The sequence below is a fragment of the Podarcis liolepis genome, assembly GCF_965112155.1.
Source record: "Podarcis liolepis genome assembly, chromosome: 5".
NCBI lineage: Eukaryota > Metazoa > Chordata > Lepidosauria > Squamata > Lacertidae > Podarcis > Podarcis liolepis.
Genome location: NC_139556.1, coordinates 7,727,946 through 7,752,283, shown reverse-complemented (window position 1 = coordinate 7,752,283; position 24,338 = coordinate 7,727,946). Strand labels below are relative to the sequence as shown.

At 46.3% G+C, this 24,338-nt stretch overlaps 1 protein-coding gene across 1 annotated transcript in view; it reads right to left on the bottom strand.

Moving 5' to 3' along the window:
• Nucleotides 1-3,702: 3,702 nt before the first annotated feature.
• ANO2 (anoctamin 2) overlaps nucleotides 3,703-24,338 on the bottom strand; it is a 155,165-nt gene continuing 134,529 nt past the window's right edge. The window contains exons 20-24 of the mRNA XM_083503337.1: nucleotides 20,750-20,902; nucleotides 20,556-20,608; nucleotides 17,897-18,078; nucleotides 6,035-6,140; nucleotides 3,703-4,911 (exon numbers count right to left, since the gene is read on the bottom strand). Coding sequence (XP_083359463.1) covers nucleotides 4,630-4,911; nucleotides 6,035-6,140; nucleotides 17,897-18,078; nucleotides 20,556-20,608; nucleotides 20,750-20,902 — 776 coding nt within the window. The 3' untranslated portion in view covers nucleotides 3,703-4,629. The remainder of the gene's footprint in view (nucleotides 4,912-6,034; nucleotides 6,141-17,896; nucleotides 18,079-20,555; nucleotides 20,609-20,749; nucleotides 20,903-24,338) is intronic.

Below are 24,338 nucleotides of genomic sequence, written 5' to 3'. Positions count from 1 at the left end.
AATTTTACAATATTTCTGTAAATAATCTTTAAATTTCTTCCAATCTTATTCCACCGACTCTTCTTCCTGGTCCCGGATTCTGCCAGTCATTTCTGCCAATTCCATATAGTCTATCACCTTCATCTGCCATAATTTTCTCTTAGTTTATTTCCCCCTCTGCATTCTCTCTGCCTCGCTTCCCACACACAAAACTCTTCTTTTTCTTCATGTGTGCTTCCCCCACTTCAGCTGTGGCACCAGAGGAACTAATGTGACTGCATCTCTTTCTGGTACTAGAAGATGAACGAAGCCCTTTTCGTATTTGGTTTTGAAAAGCATTTTTGTCCTAGAGGTAGTTCCTCATATTTCCCACTGCGTATGAAAGTGTAATTGAACCCACTGATTTCAGTATTAGCTTTGCAGAATCCTGTTGGCTGAGGCCTTTCCATCATTTTCCATCATACCCCAGGAACATTTTTTCATCATTTTTAATGGATTGGGCACTGCTTATTGTTTGGGTTTACTTTATATTTCCATATGCTTTTAGGTTTCTATTGAATAAAGCTGTTTGGGCGACTGTGCTGGAGAAAGAGAGGGGAAAGGGAACCTTCAGAGAGGTGAAAGTACAATGGCAGTCACTTTACGGGTAGCCTTACAAGTTTCAGGCTGATAAGGAAGGACTGCACTGTGAGAAAATGGTGAGTTCAACAATGGAACGGGGAGTTGGGCAATCGGCAGATCTCCAGTTATAGGCATTTAGGAGAGGCTTTCATTTGCGACCTGGGGGATGGGAAGAGAAGTCAAAGGTTTCTGTGGGAATGTTAATCCCTGGGGACCGAACCCGCGCTCAGAACCAACCTGCCAAGTTTCTATTAAACTGAGCTTTCAGGATCAAGATAAAAATAGATAGTGTATCACATATGCAGACAGGGAAGCTGTCAGTCAAGGCTTTGATAACCCAGCAAGCCAGCCTTTACTTTTCCCAGCCTTGCTGGAGCTTGGGGATGGGGTGGAGGGGTGGGGTGGGGAACTATGCAAGACTCCAGGGACTGTCCAGTAGACTAAGATACATTAACTTTCACAGAAAAAGGATGAAATTCTAGATGCAATTTAACCACAGCCACCTGCTCCTTCTCTCTCTCTCCCTCTTTCTCCTCCCCCCAGTGGCTCAACTTTCTCAGATTCTGTGGAACAATGGAGGCTATATACAATGAAAATGCATTAAACATTGGGAAAGTTTCTCCTTGAGGTGCTCTGAACGATCTATGAACAAACGAGAACACAACCGTCCAAGACATTCCAATGATCATGCTAAGTAATTCTGGGTGCCCCCATTTGTGCATATCATGGAGCATTGTGCACAAGATTTGCACCATGTGGGTTGCCCTCTTAAGAGCAGGATTTTCCTTCATAAATAACTGGCCAAGGGCCCAAAATCAGAATCGAGATCCTGGCATGGGGCTGTGATGGACAGCTGAGCCAGACCAGAATGTGGTGATATAGTGCTTCAAAATTCCACCAGAAGGCCAGAGCCTCTCTCTGATTGGTTACCAAGACAGACAGACAGACAGACAGACAGACAGACAGAGGGGGGTGGAGCCAGCAGTTTTTGGAGGGGAAAGGAAAGGAGCCGTTTCTGAGGGAGGGTTCAGATAGTTTGGCATATAGTTTAAGGGAAATAGCTGGAGGGAGAGTTGGAGAATTGGATCTGATCTCTGTGTATAACATCCACTCTGAGGAAAATATCTACAGCCAGAGAAAGGAGTCTCTGAGCTTAGATAGCAAGACAGTGTTTAGTGTCTTGTGAAAGTATTCAGACAGGAGTTTTCTGGAGGGCTGAGTCTGAGCTGTGGAAGCTGTGAGGATAAAGTCTCCTCAGGTCTCATTCCAGTCGAGGGGAGAGATTTTCCAGAGAGAAGACTCCCAAACCAGTTTAGGAGGGGGTGGTGATCCCCTGGGTGTGTTCTACTATTTGGAAATACCGCAGGAGTGGGGTTGTTAAGAGGTTGGGAAACTGACAGAAAGTCCCACCTTGTCTGAGAACCAAAGTGTTAAGCTCTAACACCTATGCAATGAAGTTTGAAGAAGCTGAAGTAACCAAACTAGAAACAAGCTGAACACTTAACCAACTAGTCTAGAAGTCTGTAACATCCGCTTGGTTTACTATAATTATTAATGAGTGAACTGTTTCCTGAAAGAACTTTATCTCCTGACACTTCATTTGCTTTAACACCTTTCTTCTGTATAATAAATCACTGTTATTTGCTCAACTTCTGCCTGAAGTCTCCAAGTACCAAAGTTTGACCTCACACAAAAACCCATAAGATAACATGTGGTGGTTATAGGGTCTAGGGAGTGAGGCTCACCACAGGGGGGTGTTTTAACTTTTTGCCCCCTGGTGCAAGGCCAATCTTGATAGAAATAAAATTATTGTTGCATGCCACCATTGCTATCTCTTAGTAGTGTAAGATTCCAGGAGTTTCAGCAACTTACTCGGGTTTGTGTTTCCTTTGGGAATGAGGAACAGCGGAGACTGTGGTGTCTTTATGATGTATGGTTTATTTACACATATGTACAACCTGAGCCTATGATGGAGGGGTTCAAAGCATCAACACTCAAGGGTGTCTTCTCCCATAGCTACAGCCTTAGATTCCAGCAGAGTCTTTTTCTCTTTGGCTTCTCAGCCTGACGCTTTTTCATCCAGCTTCTCAAATCTCCACTCTGGCCATTTGTCTTTCTAACTAATAGAAAGTTGATCAAGGAATAAGAGGGGCAAAAAAATCCAAAAATCCCCTCATAACAATATTCTTTAAATACATTTAGATGGCATGCCTAAGTGGTAACTTTCTGAATTTTACATAGGAACATCTTGATTTACTGTCATTGTACAGCAGCAAGTCATAAGTGTGATCAAGGACTAAGTTAATGCATAAAATTACGTTATATCCCTCTTAGGGATATCAGTGAACTAAAATGCTGTGCTTCAACTGAAGATGAAGCTACAGGTTATCACTTATAGATATGCTTGTATCAGCCAGCCATTTACAGCACCGTAACTTCAATGATAACTTCAGTATTCTAAAATGGACATTTTCCCCATCAAAGCTAGTTTAAGTGATGTTTCATGGATTCTTGTACTCAGTCCGAATTTCCAAATGTGCACATTTAGGAAGAGCAGGATTGGGCTTTCCCCTGTTGTTTGTGTGGGTGTTGAGCAAAATCCATGATTTAAACTACTATTTTTTATTTTTATTCATAACATCAGTGTACATGATGCTTTACATAGTTTCAAAAGCAAAAACAGACAGGTCTCTGAACCGATGGAGCAGGTTGACAATGGGGAAGACGACAAAAGGGGGCAAGAAGGAGACAAGGTAGCAGAGAAGGAAAGAGTTGCTGCTCACAACCTAGACAACCTACCTGTACTCTAAATGGTGCTGGTACCAAAGGACAGGTTGCCACTGTTGCACCACCTTCCTCATTATGTCTCCTGCTCCCTGCCCAGATGAAGGCAATCATTTATGTCCCACTTGCTCATCGGATGGGACTGAGCCATGGGACAAGAACACAAGCTTGGTACTGTCTAAATCACAAGTGGGTTGCCTAGGTTGGAAAAGTATAATTTCCTCTTAAAATCATAGAATTGAGGAGTTGGAAGGGACCATGAGGGCCATCTAGTCCAACCCCCCTGCCATGCAATGTTTTTTTTGGGGGGAGGGGGTTCTTGTGGATACACTTCATGAATGGTGCTAGGCACATGTACTTCTGTATGTGGAAACTGATACAAAATGTGATGATGGACTGGAAAGAGGAGAAAATCAGGCGCTCTAAGCAAAGTGTTCTTCTCACTCTTCTCACTCTCTATCAGATATGCATGCTGTGGTCTCTCTTGGCCTTTTCATACTTTTAGATTGCAATCCTATACTCACTTACCTGAGGGTAAGCCCTGCTAAACTCTATGTGACTTACTTCTGAGTTGGTAGGTACAGGACTCTGCTGTTAATGAGAGAGAAACATTGCTAAATGTCAAAGTGCTCTTTGACCGTAAATATTTTGCTATTACGGTTCTGCAGCTTTCAGTCCAGCCACTCAAAACAAGGCCCATCAATATGGACTGGTGTACTCTTAAGGTAGTTCTGTGAAGGAGGGGGGGGATTTCTAAGAGAGGTATTAGAACTCTCACCAAACTATAATTCTCAGGATTTGGGATGGGGTAGAAGAACAAATGCAGGCAAATTGGTATAAAATTACATGAGTTTGTAACATAAATATACAGCGTGTTTTCACGTAGGACATCTGATTAAGAATACTGCAGAGAAGTTTAAATATGAAGCTTCTGAAAACCAGTATAATCTATTTGTCCGAAACAATATCCATTCTAGACTCAATCACTTCCCCCCTCAAGATCTAACCAGACAATAGGTAAATTATTATTCGATATGTTTCGTACTGGCTGTTGTTTCTTGCACTACAAACCTATATGTGCATCATGCTAGCTCAGCTGTCATGTATTCCTCTCCAAATCTTGGGAACTGTAGCAGGGCTAGAGTGATGATGAGAATATTCAACTGAAGAAGATAAGCGTCTTTCACTACTACAGTTCTCTGGGGACAGAGCGATTACAAGTGATGTAGATGTGCCCTCAAGGAATCATACATCAGTGTGGTGTGAGCTGAAGGATGTTAAGCTGCCCCGTTGACTTCGGTTGAACTGGCAGAAACTTGCCGCTCGAATTCTCTTTCCTCTTGTCTCATTCTTGCTCCTTTGCTTGTCTCGCCTGATAAAGTTTTCTATCAGTTTCAGTTTCTCGTGCTCTTCCTTCAAGAAGAAATCAACCAGCACGCTCTTTTCTTTCTTGATCTGCTCACTGATATCCTTGGGTATGTCTGGGATCATCCAGTCAACAAGCACGCTGAGGAACATTACCAGGTTCTGCAGGAGAAATAAATTAAATAAGCAGGAGGAAGACGTGTTCCTTACAGCATTGAAAAGATCCCTAAAGCACTCGTTTTGGGGAGGTATAGCCAGGTGTGTAGCACTGTCTGCCGGTGCCAGGGGTGCATGCACGCATACCCCCAAGTGTGGACCGAGCGCGCTAACCCAGACCTCGCCACTCTCGCATGATGGGCGGGGACAAGGCACAGCAGGCATGGAGGGTGCTCAATAATATAATAGTCTCTGGGCTGCTTCCAATACTCCATCAGCAATACAGTGGTACCTCAGCTTAAGTACTTAATTCGTTCCGGAGGTCTGTACTTAACCTGAAACTGTTCTTAACCTGAAGCACCACTTTAGCTAATGGGGCCTCCTGCTGCCACCTCGCTGCTGGAGCACGATTTCTGTTCTCATCCTGAAGCAAAGTTCTTAACCTGGAGCACGATTTCTGGGTTAGCGGAGTCTGTAACCTGAAGCGTATGTAACCTGAGGTACCACTGTACAGTGGTGCCCCGCAAGACGAAATTAATTCGTTCCACAAGTTTTGTCGTCTAGCGAATTTTTCGTCTTGCGAATCACGAAATCCCATAGGAATGCATTGAAAATCAATTAATGCGTTCCTATGGTCAAAAAAAGTCCAAACAAAGCCAAATTTGGTACAACAACAGTTTATTAACTGCTCTTTAAAGTCACACATACTGTAAAGAGCAGTTCAAAAATTGAAGGGAAAATAAATTAACTTTATAAACAAAACATGTCTTTGTTTTTAGACAAAGGAAACAAAGTCGCGAGACGTTTTCGTCTTGCGAAACAAGCCCATAGGGAAATTCGTCTTGCGAGGCAAATCGAAAACGGAAAAACCTTTCGTCTAGCGAGTTTTTTGTCTTGCGAGGCATTCGTCTTGCGAGGTACCACTGTATACTGTTAGCTGAACAGACACCAATACATCAAGGTGTTTTAATTCTCTTCTAGTTTAGCTGAGACTGTTCCACAAGGGCAAGGGAATTTGAAAGGGTTAGTGAACAAGCGTGAATAAAAATCAATGGACAAACAAGTACTGCAAGCAGCAATCAATGCATTACATGTGGCAGTGAAGTAATATAACACAGAAAGGGTTTACCTGAAAGATAATGACAAAGGCCAAACGGGCAGATAAAACAGTCCAGTACTGCTTAGAAAATTCATACTGGTTTTCAGACCATGGCGGTTCTCTGTAATCCTTAAACCTGTAAAATGGAGCCATTGCTTTAAACTGCACATTTTGGAGCCTTATCTGCTACACATAACACGGATCAGTTCAATTTTCCAGCTAGAAAGTTCCTCAGCAGTTGTGCAATTCGTACCCTTCATTTCCAGCAACAGTGTTTGGGTTCTCCGATTATGCTTCAATATTTCTTTTTCACACCCACCAACCACAGCCCCATGTGTCGGGCTGCAGTCATGAATTGCTTTAACAATTTTGACTGACATGGGTTGACTCTGATAAATCAAGCAACACATTTGCTTTGAGATATTTTAGTGACTGATAAATAAATGTGAGATATTTTAGTGACTGAAGTGACTGATAAATGGAATCCAATAAATAAACAAACTTGCCCACATTTCACTGGATGCCAGATTGCACATGAGTCCTCCCTAAGTGGTTCTGAACAGAGGAGAGATGCAAAGAGCTTTTTTCTGTGCCCAGCAGTGGCAGATGTAGGCGCCTTTTCTTAGTTGATGGGCAGGAGATGGGAGGCGGAAGTGCAGGCATGCTTGCAACACATTGTGGCGCTCTCTCTTTTTCTGCTTTTTTTAGATGCAGCAACCATTTTGTGTCATGTCACTTCCCACATGGCAACCTTTTTGTGTTTTGCCAGGCATAGGCAAACTCGGCCCTCCAGATGTTTTGGGACTACAACTCCCATCATCCTTAGCTAACAGGACCAGTGGTCAGGGATGATGGGGACTCTAGTCTCAAAACATCTGGAGGGTTGAGTTTGCCTATGCCTGTGTTATGCCATGATCCCCATGGTAGCCATTTTGTGACTAGTACCCATGGAGCTCACTTTCTACCAGCAAGTAAATAGGCTTAATAGTGAACAACTATACACTTTTAATGAAGATAAATATAATAAACTGTTTTGTTGAGCTGTGATCCCCTTGAGCTCAGTAGGACTTACTTCTGAGAAAGCATACAAAGGAGAATGGTTGTTAGGCATGTAAATATGCCAATTTTGTTCTTAGAAATAATACAAAAGGATAGAGAGATATTTATTTGTATAGAAGGCACAGTTTTAGAACGTTCAACTTAGGTTCCCACAGTGGAGAGTTTGAAAAGAGAAGCATGCAAGGTCTGGCCTATATTTAGTATAGTGGGATAATTTAAGGCTGAGAGAGAGTGGGAGACAAAATATGGAAGGAAGGAAGAGTTGGACATGCTGAAGTTCCCAGGTTCAATTTCAGTTCTTTTATTCTATTTATTACAAAAGATCTTCACCCTAAGATCCCAGGCCGTGTTACAACAATTGCAAAAACAGATAAAACCACCACAGTTATAAAACCAACGAGCCATTCCAAATGAACCAGAACAGTATAAATTAAGCAGGAGAGATGAGTCCCACAAAAACAAAATATTTTAACTGTTGCAAAGAGGTGCGTCTGCAACAATGAAGATGCTAGGTGCTTCTGGGGACGGGACGGGACGGGGCGAGTGCCACAATTTAGGGGCTGACACAGAGAAAGCCCTTTCCTGAGCCACCTTTCCCCAACACCTCTGAGGGTGGCCAAAGGACCAAGAAAGCCCCCGATAAGGTGAATAGGGGTGTAAACAGTTTTTCATATATTTGGGGCTTTAAACATTTAATGTGAGCAGCTTAAACTGCGCCCAGAAATGAGCTGGCATCCAGTGTAGCTGTTTTAAAATAGGAGTTATTTGAGCTCTAATTTGAAGCCCAGCACAGTAATCTGGGGTGCTGCACTTTGGAGTTTCTGAATTATCTGCACACAAATGAGCGTGAAAGTATTTCCAGCAATGAGACTAAGTTATTTATAATAGCAGCATAAATGAGAAATGATTGCTTTTAACAATTTTGGGAAATAATATATAATGAAATGAAAAAAATGTTTAGATACTGTCAGGGGTTTAGGAGCAGAGGCACGGGCAAGGGAGGAAACAGAGAGCGAAGGGGAGGAGGCAGAAGAAAAGATGAGTGATGACGACGACCCGAGATCTCCTAGTCTTTCCAGTGAATCAGAGGATTCACAGAAAGGAGCATCAGTGGCCAGGGCAAGGGGGGAGTCTAGGGGGGCACCCCAGGAAGATAGAGCCAGAGGGGACTCAGGGGGGAGCAGCTGGAAATCGGGACCAGCGTCACCGCCAGGAAGCAGGGAAGAGGAAGGGAGCCAGGGGGGAAGCGCTGGCAGCTCACCACAGGAGGGAGGGCATGAGTCAGGAGTGGCCACACCTCCATCGGGGAGCGAAGAAATGGTTAAGAGGAAAGTGGAAGGTTGGGCGCGCGCGCCAAGTTCAAATGCAGAGGAAGGCGGCGCAGTAAGCAGCCCCGAAAGGGAACCAGGTCCTAAAGCCCGGCGCAAGGAGGCAGGAGGGTCCGGGTCAGCGTCAGAAGAATCCCGGAAGGAAGAAGCCCCGGGGGGTAGAGGGACCCAGAGGAGGACAGTCAGGCGGAAAAGGTGGAGCAAGGCTAGGATATTAAGTTGGTGCACACGGGGCGGAGACTCAGACGGAGCTTCGCCGATCTAGCTACTAGACGTAGAGTTGCGCGCAGCAGCGTGAGAATGGAAACTGTAATTCAATAAAGACTTTTACTTAATGATCGCTGGCTAGCGTGATCCTCTGTGAGCTAGGATCTTCAAGCAGCTCTGACAGTAAGCTCCGTCTCACGATTGTGGGCATCTACAGCCTCGAGGAGGGGAGAGAAACAGGTGCCTACTAGCGAGCTCACGAACGGCAGACGACATGACGGCTGAGCAGCAGATAGAGGAACTCAGAAAAGCAGTGGCACAACTGAATGCCGAGGCTCTCGCATCCAGGAAGAGAGAGGAGGAGGCAGCTGCCGCCTGCAGGGATCTCCAGGTCAGGTTAGACGTGCTGACAAAGCAGACACCCCGGCAGGAGGGAATTGGGTTGGCGAGACGGACAGGCGGGCTGGTCTCTCACTTCGATGGGAACCTGCAACAGTATCCCAACTTTAGAGCCGACGTACTGTGCGCACTGCAACTGCTGCATAAAGACTTTAGAGATGAGCAAGAGAGAGTGGGATTCATCATGTCCCATCTGCATGGGGATGCTAAAGCATGGCTACGCAATTTATGGAGAGATAAGGATCCGGCGCTCCAGAATGCAGATGCCTTTATTAAAGCGATGGATGGGTGTTTTTTATCAAGTATTGACGTGGATCTTGCACGGAAGGAGGTGCATGGGCTGAGACAAGGGAGGGCCAGCGTCAGGCAGTATCATGCCCGCTTTTTCGCCTTGGTCAGTGCCCTGGAATGGGACAGAGATTCGGCTCCTGTAAGAGACCTCTTTTGGGAGGGGCTGCACAACTCGATTAAAGATGAGATCGCGAGGGGGGAGAGACCCCGAACCACCCAGGAGGTCGTTCAGAGGGCACTGGCAGTGGGGGTGAGGCTGGAAGAACGTCCGTGGAGCAGGGACGAAGGGCGTGGAGGGCGCGAACCAGCCAGGGGCCCCTCCTTCCTTCCCAGAGAAGCAGCGCGGGCGCAATCCACGCCTCCGCCAGGAGGAGGAGCCGAACCTATGGAGGTTGGAGGTGCAAGGGCTCAGTCAGCAACCAGAGCCCTAGCACCGGCAGCAGTGAAAGCGAAGCCTCCTAGAGGGAACAGGAAGTGTTACGTCTGTGAGGAGCCAGGGCATATGGCAAAAGAGTGTCCCCAGAGGCTCCACAAGCTTACTGCAGCCTCGGCAATGGTGACTGCAGCAACGCAGCAAGGGGGACCACAGCAGGGAAACGACGCAGTCTGGCTGGAGGAAGAGGCCCTGGGGCCCAGCCAGACGTGTTAGTGACGCAGTCCCCAGAGGTTTTACAGCCCGTGAACCCCCTCCCGCCCAAACCAGTGGTGAGGCTCACCGCATCTCTCCAGCTGCCCAATGGAATCACCACTGACGTGCCCATCACAGTTGACTCGGGCAGCAACGCGGACTTTATAGGGCAGGACTTTGTCGACAAGCACGCTATACAGTTGCTGCCGGCCACACTGCCCCTGCAGGTTGTCACGGTGGATGGCAGGGAGTTGTTAGGGGGGCAAGTGGTGAAGCAGACGCCGCCCATGGCGATGCGACTTGGAAATCACAAAGAAATCATCAGCTTCAATGTCACTCAACTATCGGATACGCCCATTGTATTGGGAATGAGTTGGCTAGACAAGCACAGCCCAACGCTGGCTTGGTACCAGAGGCAGCTGATCTTCGGCTCTTCCTTTTGTGCTGAACACTGCATCGTGCCCCGGCAGGAAGGAGAGGAAGAGGAGTCACAGCTGCTGCTAGGCACGCTGCAAGCGATTCCCCACAAGTACGCAGAATTTTTGGAAGTTTTCTGCGAGAAGGAGGCAGACAGGCTACCCCCTCACAGACCATATGACTGCAAGATTGACCTGCTGCCGGGGGTGGCGCTGCCTAAGGGGAAACTGTATTCCATGTCAGAGGACGAGCTGCAGGAACTCAAACAGTTCATAGATCATAATTTGGAGCGCGATTTCATCCGAGAGTCCAAGGCAGCGGGGGGCAGTCCAGTATTCTTTGTTAAAAAGCGAGACACGCCCCAAAAAAGACTGGTCGTGGACTATCGCATTTTAAACAATGGGACCAAGCCGTCGGACTTCCCCATGCCCCGAATCGACGACCTCCTGGCGAAGGTGCGGAAGGGGAAAGTGTTCACCAAGTTAGACCTGCGAGGGGCGTACAACCTCATTCGTATGCGGGAGGGAGATGAGTGGAAGACGGCCATGTTCACGCCACTGGGTACCTACGAATACAGAGTTATGCCCTTTGGATTGCAAAATGGCTCCCACGTTTTTCAAGCTTTCATGCATCACGTGTTGGCGGGACTTCTCTACAAGACGTGCGTCTGTTTCTTAGATGACATCCTGATCTTTTCGGAATCGCAGCAGGAGCATGACAGACACGTCAAGGAAGTGCTGACCAGACTAAAGCAACATAGGCTCTACGCCAAGCTGGAGAAGTGCCAATTTGACGTGACGGAGGTGGATTTTCTGGGCTACAAGTTGTCTGACAAGGGGCTCGCCATGGACAGCGCCAAGGTTCGCGCGGTATTGGATTGGAAGAGTCCACGCAACCGGAAGGAGGTCCAGAGGTTTGTCGGCTTTGCGAACTTCTATCGCAAGTTTATCAAGGGCTTCGCTATGCAAACAGCGGCCATCACAGACACGCTTAGCTCCAAGAAAAAGAAGTTCGTTTGGACAGAGGAGGCGGAGCAGTCCTTTCAGGCACTCAAGCGTCTCTTCGCGTCGGAAGAGCAGCTGCTTCACGTCAACCCCAGCAGGCCGATGAGGGTGGAGACAGACGCCTCGGACAGAGCCGTGGGGGCGGTCCTGCTGCAAAAGGACCAGCAGGGGGTGTGGCGACCGGCAGCGTTTTACTCCAGGAAGCTCAGCAAGTCCGAGCAGAACTACACCATCTGGGACAGGGAGTTGCTGGCCATTCATGCAGCGTTCAAAGCGTGGAGGCACTTCCTGATCGGCGCCAAGCACACGGTGCAGGTTTGCACGGACCACAAGAATCTGGAGCACTGGCGCACGGCACAGTTCCTAAACCAGAGGCAGATACGTTGGGCTGAGTTTTTTGCGAACTTCGACTTCCGCATAGAGTATGTCCCGGGGGACACTAACATCATGGCGGACGCCCTCTCCCGTAAGCCACAGTATCTGGAGGACGCAACGCCAGCGGCCGCCATGCACATCTTCGCACCAACAGTATGGGCGTGCGCCGCGGCCACCGTGGACCTGGAGGCGGTGCGACGAGCGTTGCAGGATGACTCCTTCGCGCAAGCAAAGATGGCAGAGGTGCAAAGGGGCACGGCTGCGGCCGACGGTTTCCAGCTACGAGATGGATTGCTCATCCGTAAAGGGGCCATCTACGTGCCGGGAGACGACCTTCGCGCCAAGGTGCTGCAGCAGCTGCACGACGCGCCCACGGCCGGGCACTTTGGCAAGGAGAAGACGGTGGAATTAGTAGCCAGGGATTTCTGGTGGCCTGGAATGAGAGGGGAGGTCGCAGACTACGCGGCGAGGTGTGACACCTGCCAGAGGGCCAAACCAGTGCACAAACCGCCGGCCGGACTGTTGGAACCGCTGCAAACTCCGGTCGAACCTTGGGAAAGGGTGGCCCTGGACTTTGTCACGGATCTGCCCAGCTCGAGGGGCAAGACGGCAGTGCTGGTGGTGGTGGACCTGTTTTCCAAGATGGCGCATTTCATTCCGTGTGCTAAGGTGGCCACGGCGGAGCAAACCGCCAAACTGTTCATAGACCACGTGTTCAAGGTTCACGGTCTGCCACGGTCTATTCTGTCCGACCGGGGGCGGCAGTTCATCTCGAATTTCTGGCAGAAGCTGATGGGCTTCCTGAACGTCAAGATCAACCTGGCGTCGGCGAGACACCCGCAGACCAACGGGCAAGCGGAACGGGTCAATGCCATCATGCAGCAGTACCTGAGATGTTATGCAAATCAACAGCCTGCGACGTGGGTGGATTACCTGCCGCTTGCCGAGTTCGCCTACAACAACACGAAGCACGTGTCCACGGGGGTCACGCCGTTCTTCGCCAACAACGGGAGGCACCCCAGAACCTTCCCGGGACTGGAAAGAATGGGGGAGGGGGAGCCGCAGACAGCAGATGCGTTCGCGTCGGAGCTGCAGGAAGTCCACGATCAGCTGAGGCGCCACCTGGAGCTGGCCAAGCACGCATACAAGGTACAAGCGGACAAGCACAGAAGGGTTGGCGAAGAGCTCCACGTGGGAGACTGGGTTTGGTTAGCAGCCCACGCAGTGCCGGCCAGGTCGTTGGCCAAGAAGAAACTAGGGCATAAACAACTGGGGCCCTACCAAGTCGAAGAGCAGGTCAACCCGGTAGCTTTCAGAATGGCACTTCCGGAGGGTTCCAGAATGCATCCGGTATTCCACAGATCGGTGCTCACTCCCTACAAGGCACCGCACAGGTTCCAGGAACCCGGAACGGCGCCGAGTCCGGTCAGAGACAGAACAGGGCACGCGGGAGTGGCACAGAAGGAGCGCATCAACGAAGTCACGGAGATTTTGGACTCCAGATGGGGGGAAGAGGGGGTAGAATACTTTCTCGCCAAGGAGGGCACCCCGGCCAGTGCGAACAGCTGGGTGCCGGGCTACGCCTTGGACGAACCTCTCCTCAAAGACGAGTTTCATGCCCTCTTCCCCCATAGACCTATGCCAGCAGAATTTTTCGACGACTGGCTTTTCACGCCCACGCTTTCGGCCAGCACTTTCCGGGGGTTCGACTCGGACGAGGACCCGACACAAGACGTCCGTTCCCCGGAGGGGTCACCCTCGGGATCTGCATCAGAACCCTCGTATTGGTGGGACGATAGACCAGAGGAGCAGTTCCGCAGACGGTGGCTGGAAGGCCCAGGACGAGCAACACCGCCAGGAGGAAGTGAGGGAGAGACGGACATGGACGTTTTCGGGGACGACCCTGGTTTCGAGCACGGCGGCACAGAGATGGAAGCGGAGGTGACCGTTGTCGACGAGAGCAGGGAGGAAGACCCGCGAGACTTCAGATGGAGACCCGCCACGGGAAGCGACCGATATCCGACGTTCGTCCCTTTGCAACAGCAGCCCCCAGCTCCAGCACCGGAAGGAGGGGAGGGGGGAATGGGGGGCTTCGAGGGGGGGATGGATGTCAGGGGTTTAGGAGCAGAGGCACGGGCAAGGGAGGAAACAGAGAGCGAAGGGGAGGAGGCAGAAGAAAAGATGAGTGATGACGACGACCCGAGATCTCCTAGTCTTTCCAGTGAATCAGAGGATTCACAGAAAGGAGCACCAGTGGCCAGGGCAAGGGGGGAGTCTAGGGGGGCACCCCAGGAAGATAGAGCCAGAGGGGACTCAGGGGGGAGCAGCTGGAAATCGGGACCAGCGTCACCGCCAGGAAGCAGGGAAGAGGAAGGGAGCCAGGGGGGAAGCGCTGGCAGCTCACCACAGGAGGGAGGGCATGAGTCAGGAGTGGCCACACCTCCATCGGGGAGCGAAGAAACGGTTAAGAGGAAAGTGGAAGGTTGGGCGCGCGCGCCAAGTTCAAATGCAGAGGAAGGCGGCGCAGTAAGCAGCCCCGAAAGGGAACCAGGTCCTAAAGCCCGGCGCAAGGAGGCAAGAGGGTCCGGGTCAGCGTCAGAAGAATCCCGGAAGGAAGAAGCCCCGGGGGGTAGAGGGACCCAGAGGAGGACAGTCAGGCGGAAAAGGTGGAGCAAGGCTAGGATATTAAGTTGGTGCACACGGGGCGGAGACTCAGACGGAGCTTCGCCGATCTAGCTACTAGACGTAGAGTTGCGCACAGCAGCGTGAGAATGGAAACTGTAATTCAATAAAGACTTTTACTTAATGATCGCTGGCTAGCGTGATCCTCTGTGAGCTAGGATCTTCAAGCAGCTCTGACAGATACTCATTTAGGAAAACACCAGAAGGTTTTCTATTGGGAATAGTACCAGGAAGCCTAAAGGAAGAAGATAAGACCTTATATTTATACGCAACAGTAGCAGCAAGGCTATTGATTGCAAAAAACTGGAAAAGTGGTATAATACCGACAAAAACAGAGTGGCTTGCCAAATTATTGGAGTATTACAATATATCCAAAACAATGGAAGAAATTGGAAGGATTTCAAAAGAAAAGATAGATAGGGACTGGAAGGTGTTTAAAAGATACTTGCAAAATCATATCGAAAAATCAGAACTCGTATTAGAATAAACAAGTTCCGTTTCAAATACTGAAATATCAAATAAGATGGAAAACAATGTGTAATAGAAAAAGAAGTATGAAATTATGGTAAAGTTGTGTGAAGGAAAGTAATAGAAGTGGAAAGAAATTGTAATTGAGTAGATTGGAAGTCAAACACAAAGGTGGGGTGAGGGGTGGTGGATGGTGATGGGGAAAGGAACTATTTGTGGGATTGAGTGTAAGTATGTTTGAACATTTTTAAAGATTGTATGAAATGTATTAAATGTATGTTTGTATGCTTGTATATGTGTATTAATGATAAAAAAATAAAAAAAGAGAAATGATTGCTTTCAGCGGGGTGCAACCCTCCCTGGAGCAGGCTGCCTTCCTACACCCTGGACTTGAGAATGCTCTCATATAACAGAACTGGGAAAGGGGCTGAGTTTGGAGCCTGGAGACTTGCTACCAACTGGAAGTGACAGCCCTGATGAAATGGACCACTTCTCTGACTAAAGCATCATATGGAAGTATCTGTCCAGTGGCAAATGGCTGCATTTCCACCTGTTGCGTGTCGAGGTCCCCAGGACCACCCCAATAACTCACACATCACACAGAATTTTTTGTTTAAGGTTTTTGGCATAATTTTGGCCACAACGTTATTAAAATACAAAAATGTGAGTGGTTGCTTAGGCATTGGTTGCGACTATCTGCCCCCACCATGGGGGACAGATTGACATTCTGCACGATGCGAAAGTCAGAAAAGGGGAATACACTTGGGGGTAGCGTCGGAGCAGGAAACCTGCCCTCAGCCCTCCCCAAATGCAACCAGGAGCTCATTGCTATGGCCCGAGCCCCCTTGACAGAGTGGACAAGCAATAGTTAGCCCCCGATTCCTTTAACGGAATCCCTTGCAGCAGCAGCATTGGAGGGGCAGGCACAGCCAATCCATGCCCCTCAACTAACCAAACCATAAACCAATGCATTACACAACATTACAAGTTGTGATGATTTGCTATGCAGTAGGCAAAAACCAATCAGCCAGATGGACAAAATTCCTACCGGGCCCCTGCCCCAAGAGCAGACGAGCCCATGACAGGCATAGCAAGGTCAAAGCGAACAACCCTAATTCTAGGGAGGGGGGACGGGCAATCCGATGCATGGGCGAAAAGAGGAAGCCCTGGCCTCGTGCAAGGAGTTTTATCATTTCTGGCTGTCAATCAACAAATGGCAACATTAACTTCTTCCTAACAACAAAGGAAGCCCCAATCGCATCAGTGGCCAACGATCAATTAGCTTGCCCCCAACTTTGGCGTGTCCTGGCAGTCCCCACCGCAACACGTGCTCTCCATGAAGGAGAACACGCTTAAATGTGCACATAATGGCAGTGTGCAATTCTGATATTATACTGGCAAGCTGATCAACATTATCTGGCCAATATTGTAACTTATTTGGATGAGGGATGTCTGAGAATTCCAGCAAAAACAGAAATGGAAGTGTAAGTTGTCAATATTTGCTAATTCATCCCATGTTTGGAATAAAAAAATCTATCCAGCGAACACTTGTCGCTTTCAGTCCAAAAATGATACGTAACTGAACACACCTTTTCCCATTTATGTTGAAATCACTTTGCATTAAAATATTGTTGCTTTTGCTTTGAAGAAGGAGGAATTAGGTGTTGGTGGTTATTACCATTTTGCAGACAGAGATTTAGAACCAAAGGCTGGACCTTCCCTGTTAAAAGTCTGTATCTTAAAAATATAGTCTGTGAATGAAACACACAAATCTTTGTATCAGACAGTGGTACTTCACAAAGTGATGGGATTGCCTGCAGTATTTGTCAAATGCACACCTGGTTGCAAACTCAGGTTTACTCTAGTGTCGTGTGGATAAGATTTTAGTGACAAACTTGATGTTAGGGTCCGATAAATTCATCCTCATGATCTATACGAAAGGAGTGTTTAACTGAGTAAGGTGTCATTTTCATTTTGCCTTGAGCAGAATAAAAAAAAAAATAACCCTTGTACTCTGCAAGAAAAAAAAAATTATGGCTAATTATATGTCACAGATTGTTGACAGATTATTGCCACTGTTGCAATGTTCATTTAGAACGAATACCAGATATTTCAGAGTAGTGGATAAAAATGTTGCCCTACCTATTCTAAGAATGCGTCACTGGGGAGTGTTTGAATTTGTTATGGATTCAGTTAAAGATACCTTAATATCAAGTGAAGCCCATAATGGGAAATTCCTGCTTCCATTGACTTGTATCAGGTCAACTTTCTCCCCAATTTTTTTTCAGAAATGAAATGTCTGCATCTATGTGTTTAATTGAGCTAAAATACAAAGCTCATAGCCTCCCTCTATGTTAAGAACCCAACTAGGTGTGAAGCCTCCCTGACAGTTTTTGGTTTTACTTAAATGCCTCTACTGAGGGCTCTAAATTTGATAAGAGCAGGGGGAAGAGAAAGGGGCTGACCAGTCTTTCCCCATGTTTTTCTGATCAAAATCTCAACCCCAAAATTCTTTTCCACCTGTGGGGAAAACATACTGTATCCATTCAGTCAAGGCACATTCATCCACATTGAGATTTGACTTCTAGAGACTTGAGGAAGAGGGGTGAACCTCAATAATGGCAACTCCACTGAACATGTACATACACTAACAATATTTTAAGAAGGCATCCACAGAATGCAAAACAAGGACAGTGATTTATATGGGCCAGGGACCAGAAATAGGGGCTGCCCCTAGAAAACAGGGATACCTATTGGATACTACTTTTTGTTCTCATATTTGTTTCCAAATGATTAAAGAAGAAATATTGTGTGTGTTTCCTAGGGAGTCAAGTCTTGGGCACACTGAGCTTTAAAAAATGTGAGGAGCTTACAGAAAGGGCAAATGTAGCTGGAAAATTTACCTTTTGCCTTCAATGACAGAGATCAGTCTTACTCTGATTTTAACCCACGAAAGTTAGTGGAACCACCTACCAAAATTGCTCCTACCATAAGTCTTAAATACAATAGCCAGTGATTGGTAAGGCTGCTTTACCTGCAAAGGGAAACATCCTCTTCGAAACTCGAGGCTTCTGGCTGGGTTCCAGCCTTGAAATCGCTGACGTTGAAGTACGAGAGAGTGTGATTGATGAAGCCATGCATGGTTCCATTGTGACTATATGCATATTGATAGACAAGGCGCGGAATGAAATCAGAAGTAACGGATATGACAAAGGCCTGGGAGAAAAGAAAAACCTTTACCATATCAGCACAGATATGCATAGTGTACTTTGGAGTCAATTTATGGATGAGGACAGTGATCCAAAAGATAACCAGAAATCCCCAGAGAAGCTGCTTTGTGACTTGAGGACAAGAACTAGTTGGACTTTCAAGTATTATTTGTCTCCACAGCAGTGTGGAAGAGCATCCTACCAGACTGACCTGTAATCCGGCTGTTTAATAAAAATAGATGTGCAGTGGCTGAGAGGCCAAGGAGTCTGGCATTTGTTCAAGAGCTTTGCATAGGGGTCCTTTTATGCCTTTTTAATATAAATCTTGGATAGATTTTTACTGCCATCAGTTTGATGTTAGATAACAGTTTATTTGTTTAAAAGATGAGTGAACAAAGAAGGATGATAATAGAAGGATGAGCCTTGTGGCAATTTACGCAATTGAAATTGAACATATTGTTATGAGTTATTGGGGGGGCAGGTTGCATGCCTGAGCTGCCCCCCCCCAATTCCTGGATCCAACATGGATTCAATTGCTGGAATAGCCAGACCAGCCTGGTAATGGCCCGCTAAGTAAGAGTTGTTAAGGGAACAAAGGAAGTGGCTGTGAGCCAGATAGTGAGAAGGATAAAGCCTGAATCTGAAGCAGAGTTTTGGGACTGCGATGTGAACTCAAAATAAAGCAGCAATGGAGCATAAGGTTACAGATGGCTTATTGATGGCTTCTAGCCACCATGACACTTGCTGTGTCGGAGGCAGCACATCAGTTGTCAGGAATCACACATGGAGAGTGTGTGGTTGCACTTAATCTCTGCATTCAGATTACCCCTAAGCACATGACTGCCCACTGTGAGATGGGGATGTGGGAGAAATTTGATTCAGTTCAAATTTATGGATGAACCTGCTTAATGCCTTTTTGCATAATAGAATGGTTCCTGTTGTCTCGAAGGAGGCAGCAATGTGCAACCATAACTGAAGAAGCCCACTGTGGACCCACAGGTCCAATACACCTTGGTCAAGGCAGTCTAGAAGGTGGTGGTGATTCAGCTGCAATCAAAACACAAGAAGAGACCTACTGGATCTCACAATGTCCAACCAGATGCCCACAGGAAGCCTGCAAGTAGAACCTGAGCATAGCCCTCCCTACCTGAGATTCAGAGCAATGTCTTCAGAGATGTACTGGAGGTAGACCATAGCTATCGCGGCCAGTAGACATGAATTTGTCTTTTGGTGAAGCTTATTATCTTAATGTATCCCAGTCTGGATTCAGGCCTGAGAATCAACAGGGCAGTTCCCAGGTCCCAAGAACTGGGTTCTGTACAACAGGGCAGTTGTACTCCCTCTGGAGGAGCAGGTGCAGAATTTGCGGGGTGCTCTTAGATCCACTACTTTCACTTGAGGCCAAGGTGACCTCTTGATGACCATTACCACCTTTGGTTGGTGTGTCAAACAGGGATAACCTTGCCATGGTGCTCCATATATTGGTTATGTCAGTGTTTGTAAAACAGGAAAGGGTTCTGACCTCCTTTTGTCTCCTCAGTCTGGTCCTCAGACCCTTGTCGGCATAAAAGAGTCCACAAGAATATCCTTGCAGAGTGCTTTCTGCTTTTATTCTTAAAAGTCTTTGTGCAAAAGCAACTGACCAGCTGTACACACCAACACTACCAGCTTTCATTAACCAACCAACAACAAACTAACATTTCTCACTCTATATATACAACTCGGTGCAGACCGCTGACTCATGCTGACCCAGCTTTTTAAGCATTAAAGAAACAGCGGCCATTTTAGCCATGACACAATTAGACAACACAATTGCACAATTAGACAACAGTAGCACAGTGTATATGGAACTACCCTTTCTATGCTACAATGTTAGCATAAAATGCAGCTGCTATGGTGCTTAGTGGGACATCCAGCTTTACACATTTTACACTATTGCTGAAAGAGCTGTACTAGCTACCTGTTAGCTACCAAGCCAATGTGAAGGCTTTGTTGTTCAATATTCAAAGCCTCAAACAATGAACAGACCAAACTGATTTTTGAGGTCTACTGAGGAGCCCCTGTTGGTTGTTGGCAACAACTTGGAAGTGGGTCTTCTCAGCGAAAGCACTCACCATCTGGAATGCCTTTTCCCAGGAAATAAAGTGAGGTGGAGACAGTAATGACCTTCAAACACTTAAAAAAACCAACTTTTATATTTAGCTTTCCTGGACTCAGACTCTCTCGTTTAGCACACTGCTCAGTTTAATTTGTGATGTATAATTTCATTTTGTTTTAATCTAGGTTTTAGGAAATTTTTAAGGTATGTTGTTGCATTTTTATCATTTTTTATGTAAACTGCTTAAATAATTTTATTGTATTAAGTGGTATACATTTTTATAAACAAATAAATTGATGTTTAAATAAGAAAAGCCTGAAATTCTTGACAATTTAAGTAAAATCCCCTCTTACCATAGCATACGTAAGCAAGAAGCCAATACTCACATTAATTATTACTGAAAATTTTCCAATGCCACTCAGAATGTTATACCAAATCCCTGTAAGAGAGAAGAAAGATTTGTTAAGCTGTGCAATTTCCATTCCTGTTCTCATTGCAAACCAAATTCCAGACCTCATATTTTTCTCTCCCGCCTTTCTATACACCATATTTATCATAATTTTAAATTTCAAAAACGTACCTATATCTTTTGCTCTCACTGTATCTGGCCTCCTTAGCTCAGTGACAAACTTTTTGGCATCCAGGCGAACTTCAATGACATTGTTGAGCAGGGCAAACACAGGAGCCAGAGGAAAGGAAGCGACAAAGAGCGTGACGAATCCAAACTGTATAACTAGAAGACAGAAAAACATTGTTCCTAAGGCCTGAAAAACCAAGTCTGCAATCACTTGCAAAGCCATGACATACAGTGCTATGCTTATATAATATATATAAACTTTTAAAGTCATGGTGCACACCACTTAAGTCCACAAGGTTATACACGCCTCTTTGGCAGAGGGCTTGTTTCAGCCACCTTGAAGGAGGTAGCTGTGAGAAAGCCTCATTGAATCTTGCTGATAGTACATGTTGCTTATGACATGTGGTGGGAATGTAAAAAGGTGAAAAGCTTCTGGGAGATGATATAAAATGAGATGAAAAAAAATGTTGAAATATACATTTATAAAGAAATCAGAAACATTTTTACTGGGCATTGTTGGGAGTGATATAAATAGAAATGAATGTAAGCTCTTTTTATATGCAGTAACAGCAGCAAGAATATTATTGGCCCAAAAATGGAAGCAAGAAGAATTACCGACGATTGAAGAATGGAGGATGAAGTTATTGGACTATGCAGAACTAGATAAACTAACAGGAAGGATTTGAAACCGGCGGGACCAGAAATTCACGAAAGACTGGAGTAAATTTATGGACTATTTAAAAAGTATTTGTGAAGATCAGACGACGTTTGTAGGTTTGCAAGAAGTTTTGTGAGGAAGTATTTATTGGAAGTATTGCAAAAATGGAGAAGGGGAAAGGATGATTTGTTAAGAGATGTAAAGGCAATATAAAGTTAAGAAATACATAAGAAGTGGTTAAAACAGTGGATCATCAGAGGTGCTGATGGAAGTCTAAAAAGACTGTATAAGTGATAAGTTTTGTGGTACATTTTATAATTTATATGTTAAAATCAATTATATACACACACACACACACACACACACACACACACACACTATTGATTGTCGCATTCAACGCAACTGATCACAGGATCCCTCTGCTTAGGCTCTCTAAACTGGGGATTGAGGGCATTTTTATTCAGGGGATCCATTCCTCCCCAAAGAACCAGTTCCAGGAGCTGGCATTATCAGACTTTTCTTTGGCCTTCATGTTTGAAGAACTGTGTTGTGGGAGACCAAAGGTCTATCCAGTCTAGCATTCTGTTCTCACAGTGGCCAACCAGATGCCTATGGAAAGCCCACAAAGAGCACATGAGCCCATTAGAACTCTCCCACCTGTGGTCTACAGCAGCTAGCAGCCATTTCCATAGTTTAATTATGCATTGTGTGAAGAAGTCATTCCTTTCTTCTGTCCTGAATCTCCGAACGTTCAGCTTCACAGAATGACACCGCCCATGGTGGTTTAAGAAGTACAAGAAACTGCTGAGTGAAGTGGTGGAAGGGTTTGGAGTTGGGTGTTTTCAAAATGGTGATGACATCCAGCTACCTGTCTTTTCTAGCTGAAGTGCAGAAGCAGTATTTGGGAGCAGTAATGGAATAGATGAGGGCCACTGAAGTGAAACTCAGATGGATATGCTGCTGGTGGGTGCGGTAGTTTGTCCGTTCAGGAAGATGGTGTCAACCAGTTCAGGTGGGAGTTACATTCTCCTTCAATGGGCAGGTTTGCAGTCTGAGCGTGCATGAATTCATCTTTATTACTGAGCTTGGATCACAGCAAGATGGAGACGCTGTGGTTGAGTGGTTTACACCAGTTGTAAACCTTCATATGGAGTAGATGATTTCCCTACACAAAGCATCTCATTTTTTGAGGGTTTAATCTCAACTTGTAGACTCTCACTATTCCAGGCATTCTTGCAAGTCTGTGTATATCTATTATGTATTTAAATAATACCATTGCCTACATTTTTCTTATACATTAGAAAGCATGGCAACAGAAGGGAGACAGCCTTTTTCATGACTTAAAACACCATAATGTCATAATGCCCAATGAAATGCAAATTAAATTTCTGGATGCTCTAGAGTGGCATCCACATCAGCAAAGCCTTCATGTGTGCAGAAATTTTTCAGGTGTGTGCATGGAACTTTTTTGGATAGGACTGAGGGACCGCATGCCCCTTCTAATGGGTCTTGAATTGGTGAGCCGTGGGACGTGAAGCAGGAAATTCAGCCTGAACGCTATCATCCACTTTTGGTCACAAGAGGGAATTGCAAGGAAATCTGTCACACCAACAAGAAAACTAAAGAGTGATGCAGAATGGATGGTCTTTTCTGACCTTTGCAAGAGGAAACTTCTGGATTAGGTTTGCATGCTGCTCTAAGGGATGCGGGTGGCGCTGTGGGTTAAACCACAGAGCCTAGGGCTTGCTGATCAGAAGGTTGGCGGTTCGAATCCCCACAACGGGGTGAGCTCCCATTGCTTGGTCCCTGCTCCTGCCAACCTAGGAGTTTGAAAGCATGTCAAAATACAAGTAGATAAATAGGTACCACTCCAGTGGGAAGGTAAACGGTGTTTCCGTGCGCTGCTCTGGTTCGCCAGAAGTGGCTTAGTCATGCTGGCCACATGACCCGGAAGCTGTACACCAGCTCCCTTGGCCAATAAAGCGAGATGAGCGCCGTAACCCCAGAGTCGTCCACAACTGGACCTAATGGTCAGGGGTCCCTTTACCTTTACCTAAGCAACTAGGTGACATTGCTCCTTGCTGGCCATGGGTTCCTTTCCTTCTGCCTTTGATTTTGTCTTGCACTATTATGTGCATACTATTAGTCCATAGTTTCATCTCTACCCTATGCTACACTAGCTCTCACCTGTAACATAGCTCTCCAAAGTTGTATCATAGAAATCTTCAAGTTAGAAGGCTCAACCAGGGCTATGCAGCCAAACTGACTGCTTTGGTGCAGGCTATGGAAGGGAATAGTGGTGTTTGCTTTGTGGACATTTTGCCCCTTCTGAAACAGACTTCCTTTCCACTAAACTCCTCCTTTTTGGCAATTATTTGCAGCATTTGTGAAAAGATGGAAAACTGTTTGCAAGGCAGTGAGGTGAGGGGAAAGGGGGAACACCTTGCTTGTTGTTGACATAACTGAACCAATGCTCTGTCACATTGTGATGCAGTAAAAATAAGGCAGTGCAGAGGAACAAGATTCACATTCAGATGTGCATCTGCAGGGAATTCTACACATTAGCACTTTGTTACTTTTAAAAGGATGCACATTTGAATCACTGATTCTTGTAATGGGAATGTTATTTCTTCCCCCCTAAAGAGCAAGCGAGCAGGGAAAATGTGTGCAAAAGCACAGAGGACTGGCATGTGGGTTTGTTTATGAACATTTGTTGACTTCCACAGCAAAAACCAAAACTGACAAAAAATTGAGGCAGCGCTACAAAGAAAGAGTCTGACTATTGTGTGTCTGCAATAGCCGCTAATGATTTCTCACATAATTGATGTATACAACATGCCTCCACAAGATGCTCCAAGATGACACTTTCAAATCCTGCTACATCATGGAGATTACAGAAGAATGTGGCAATATTTCTTTTGTTTTGATGGATTC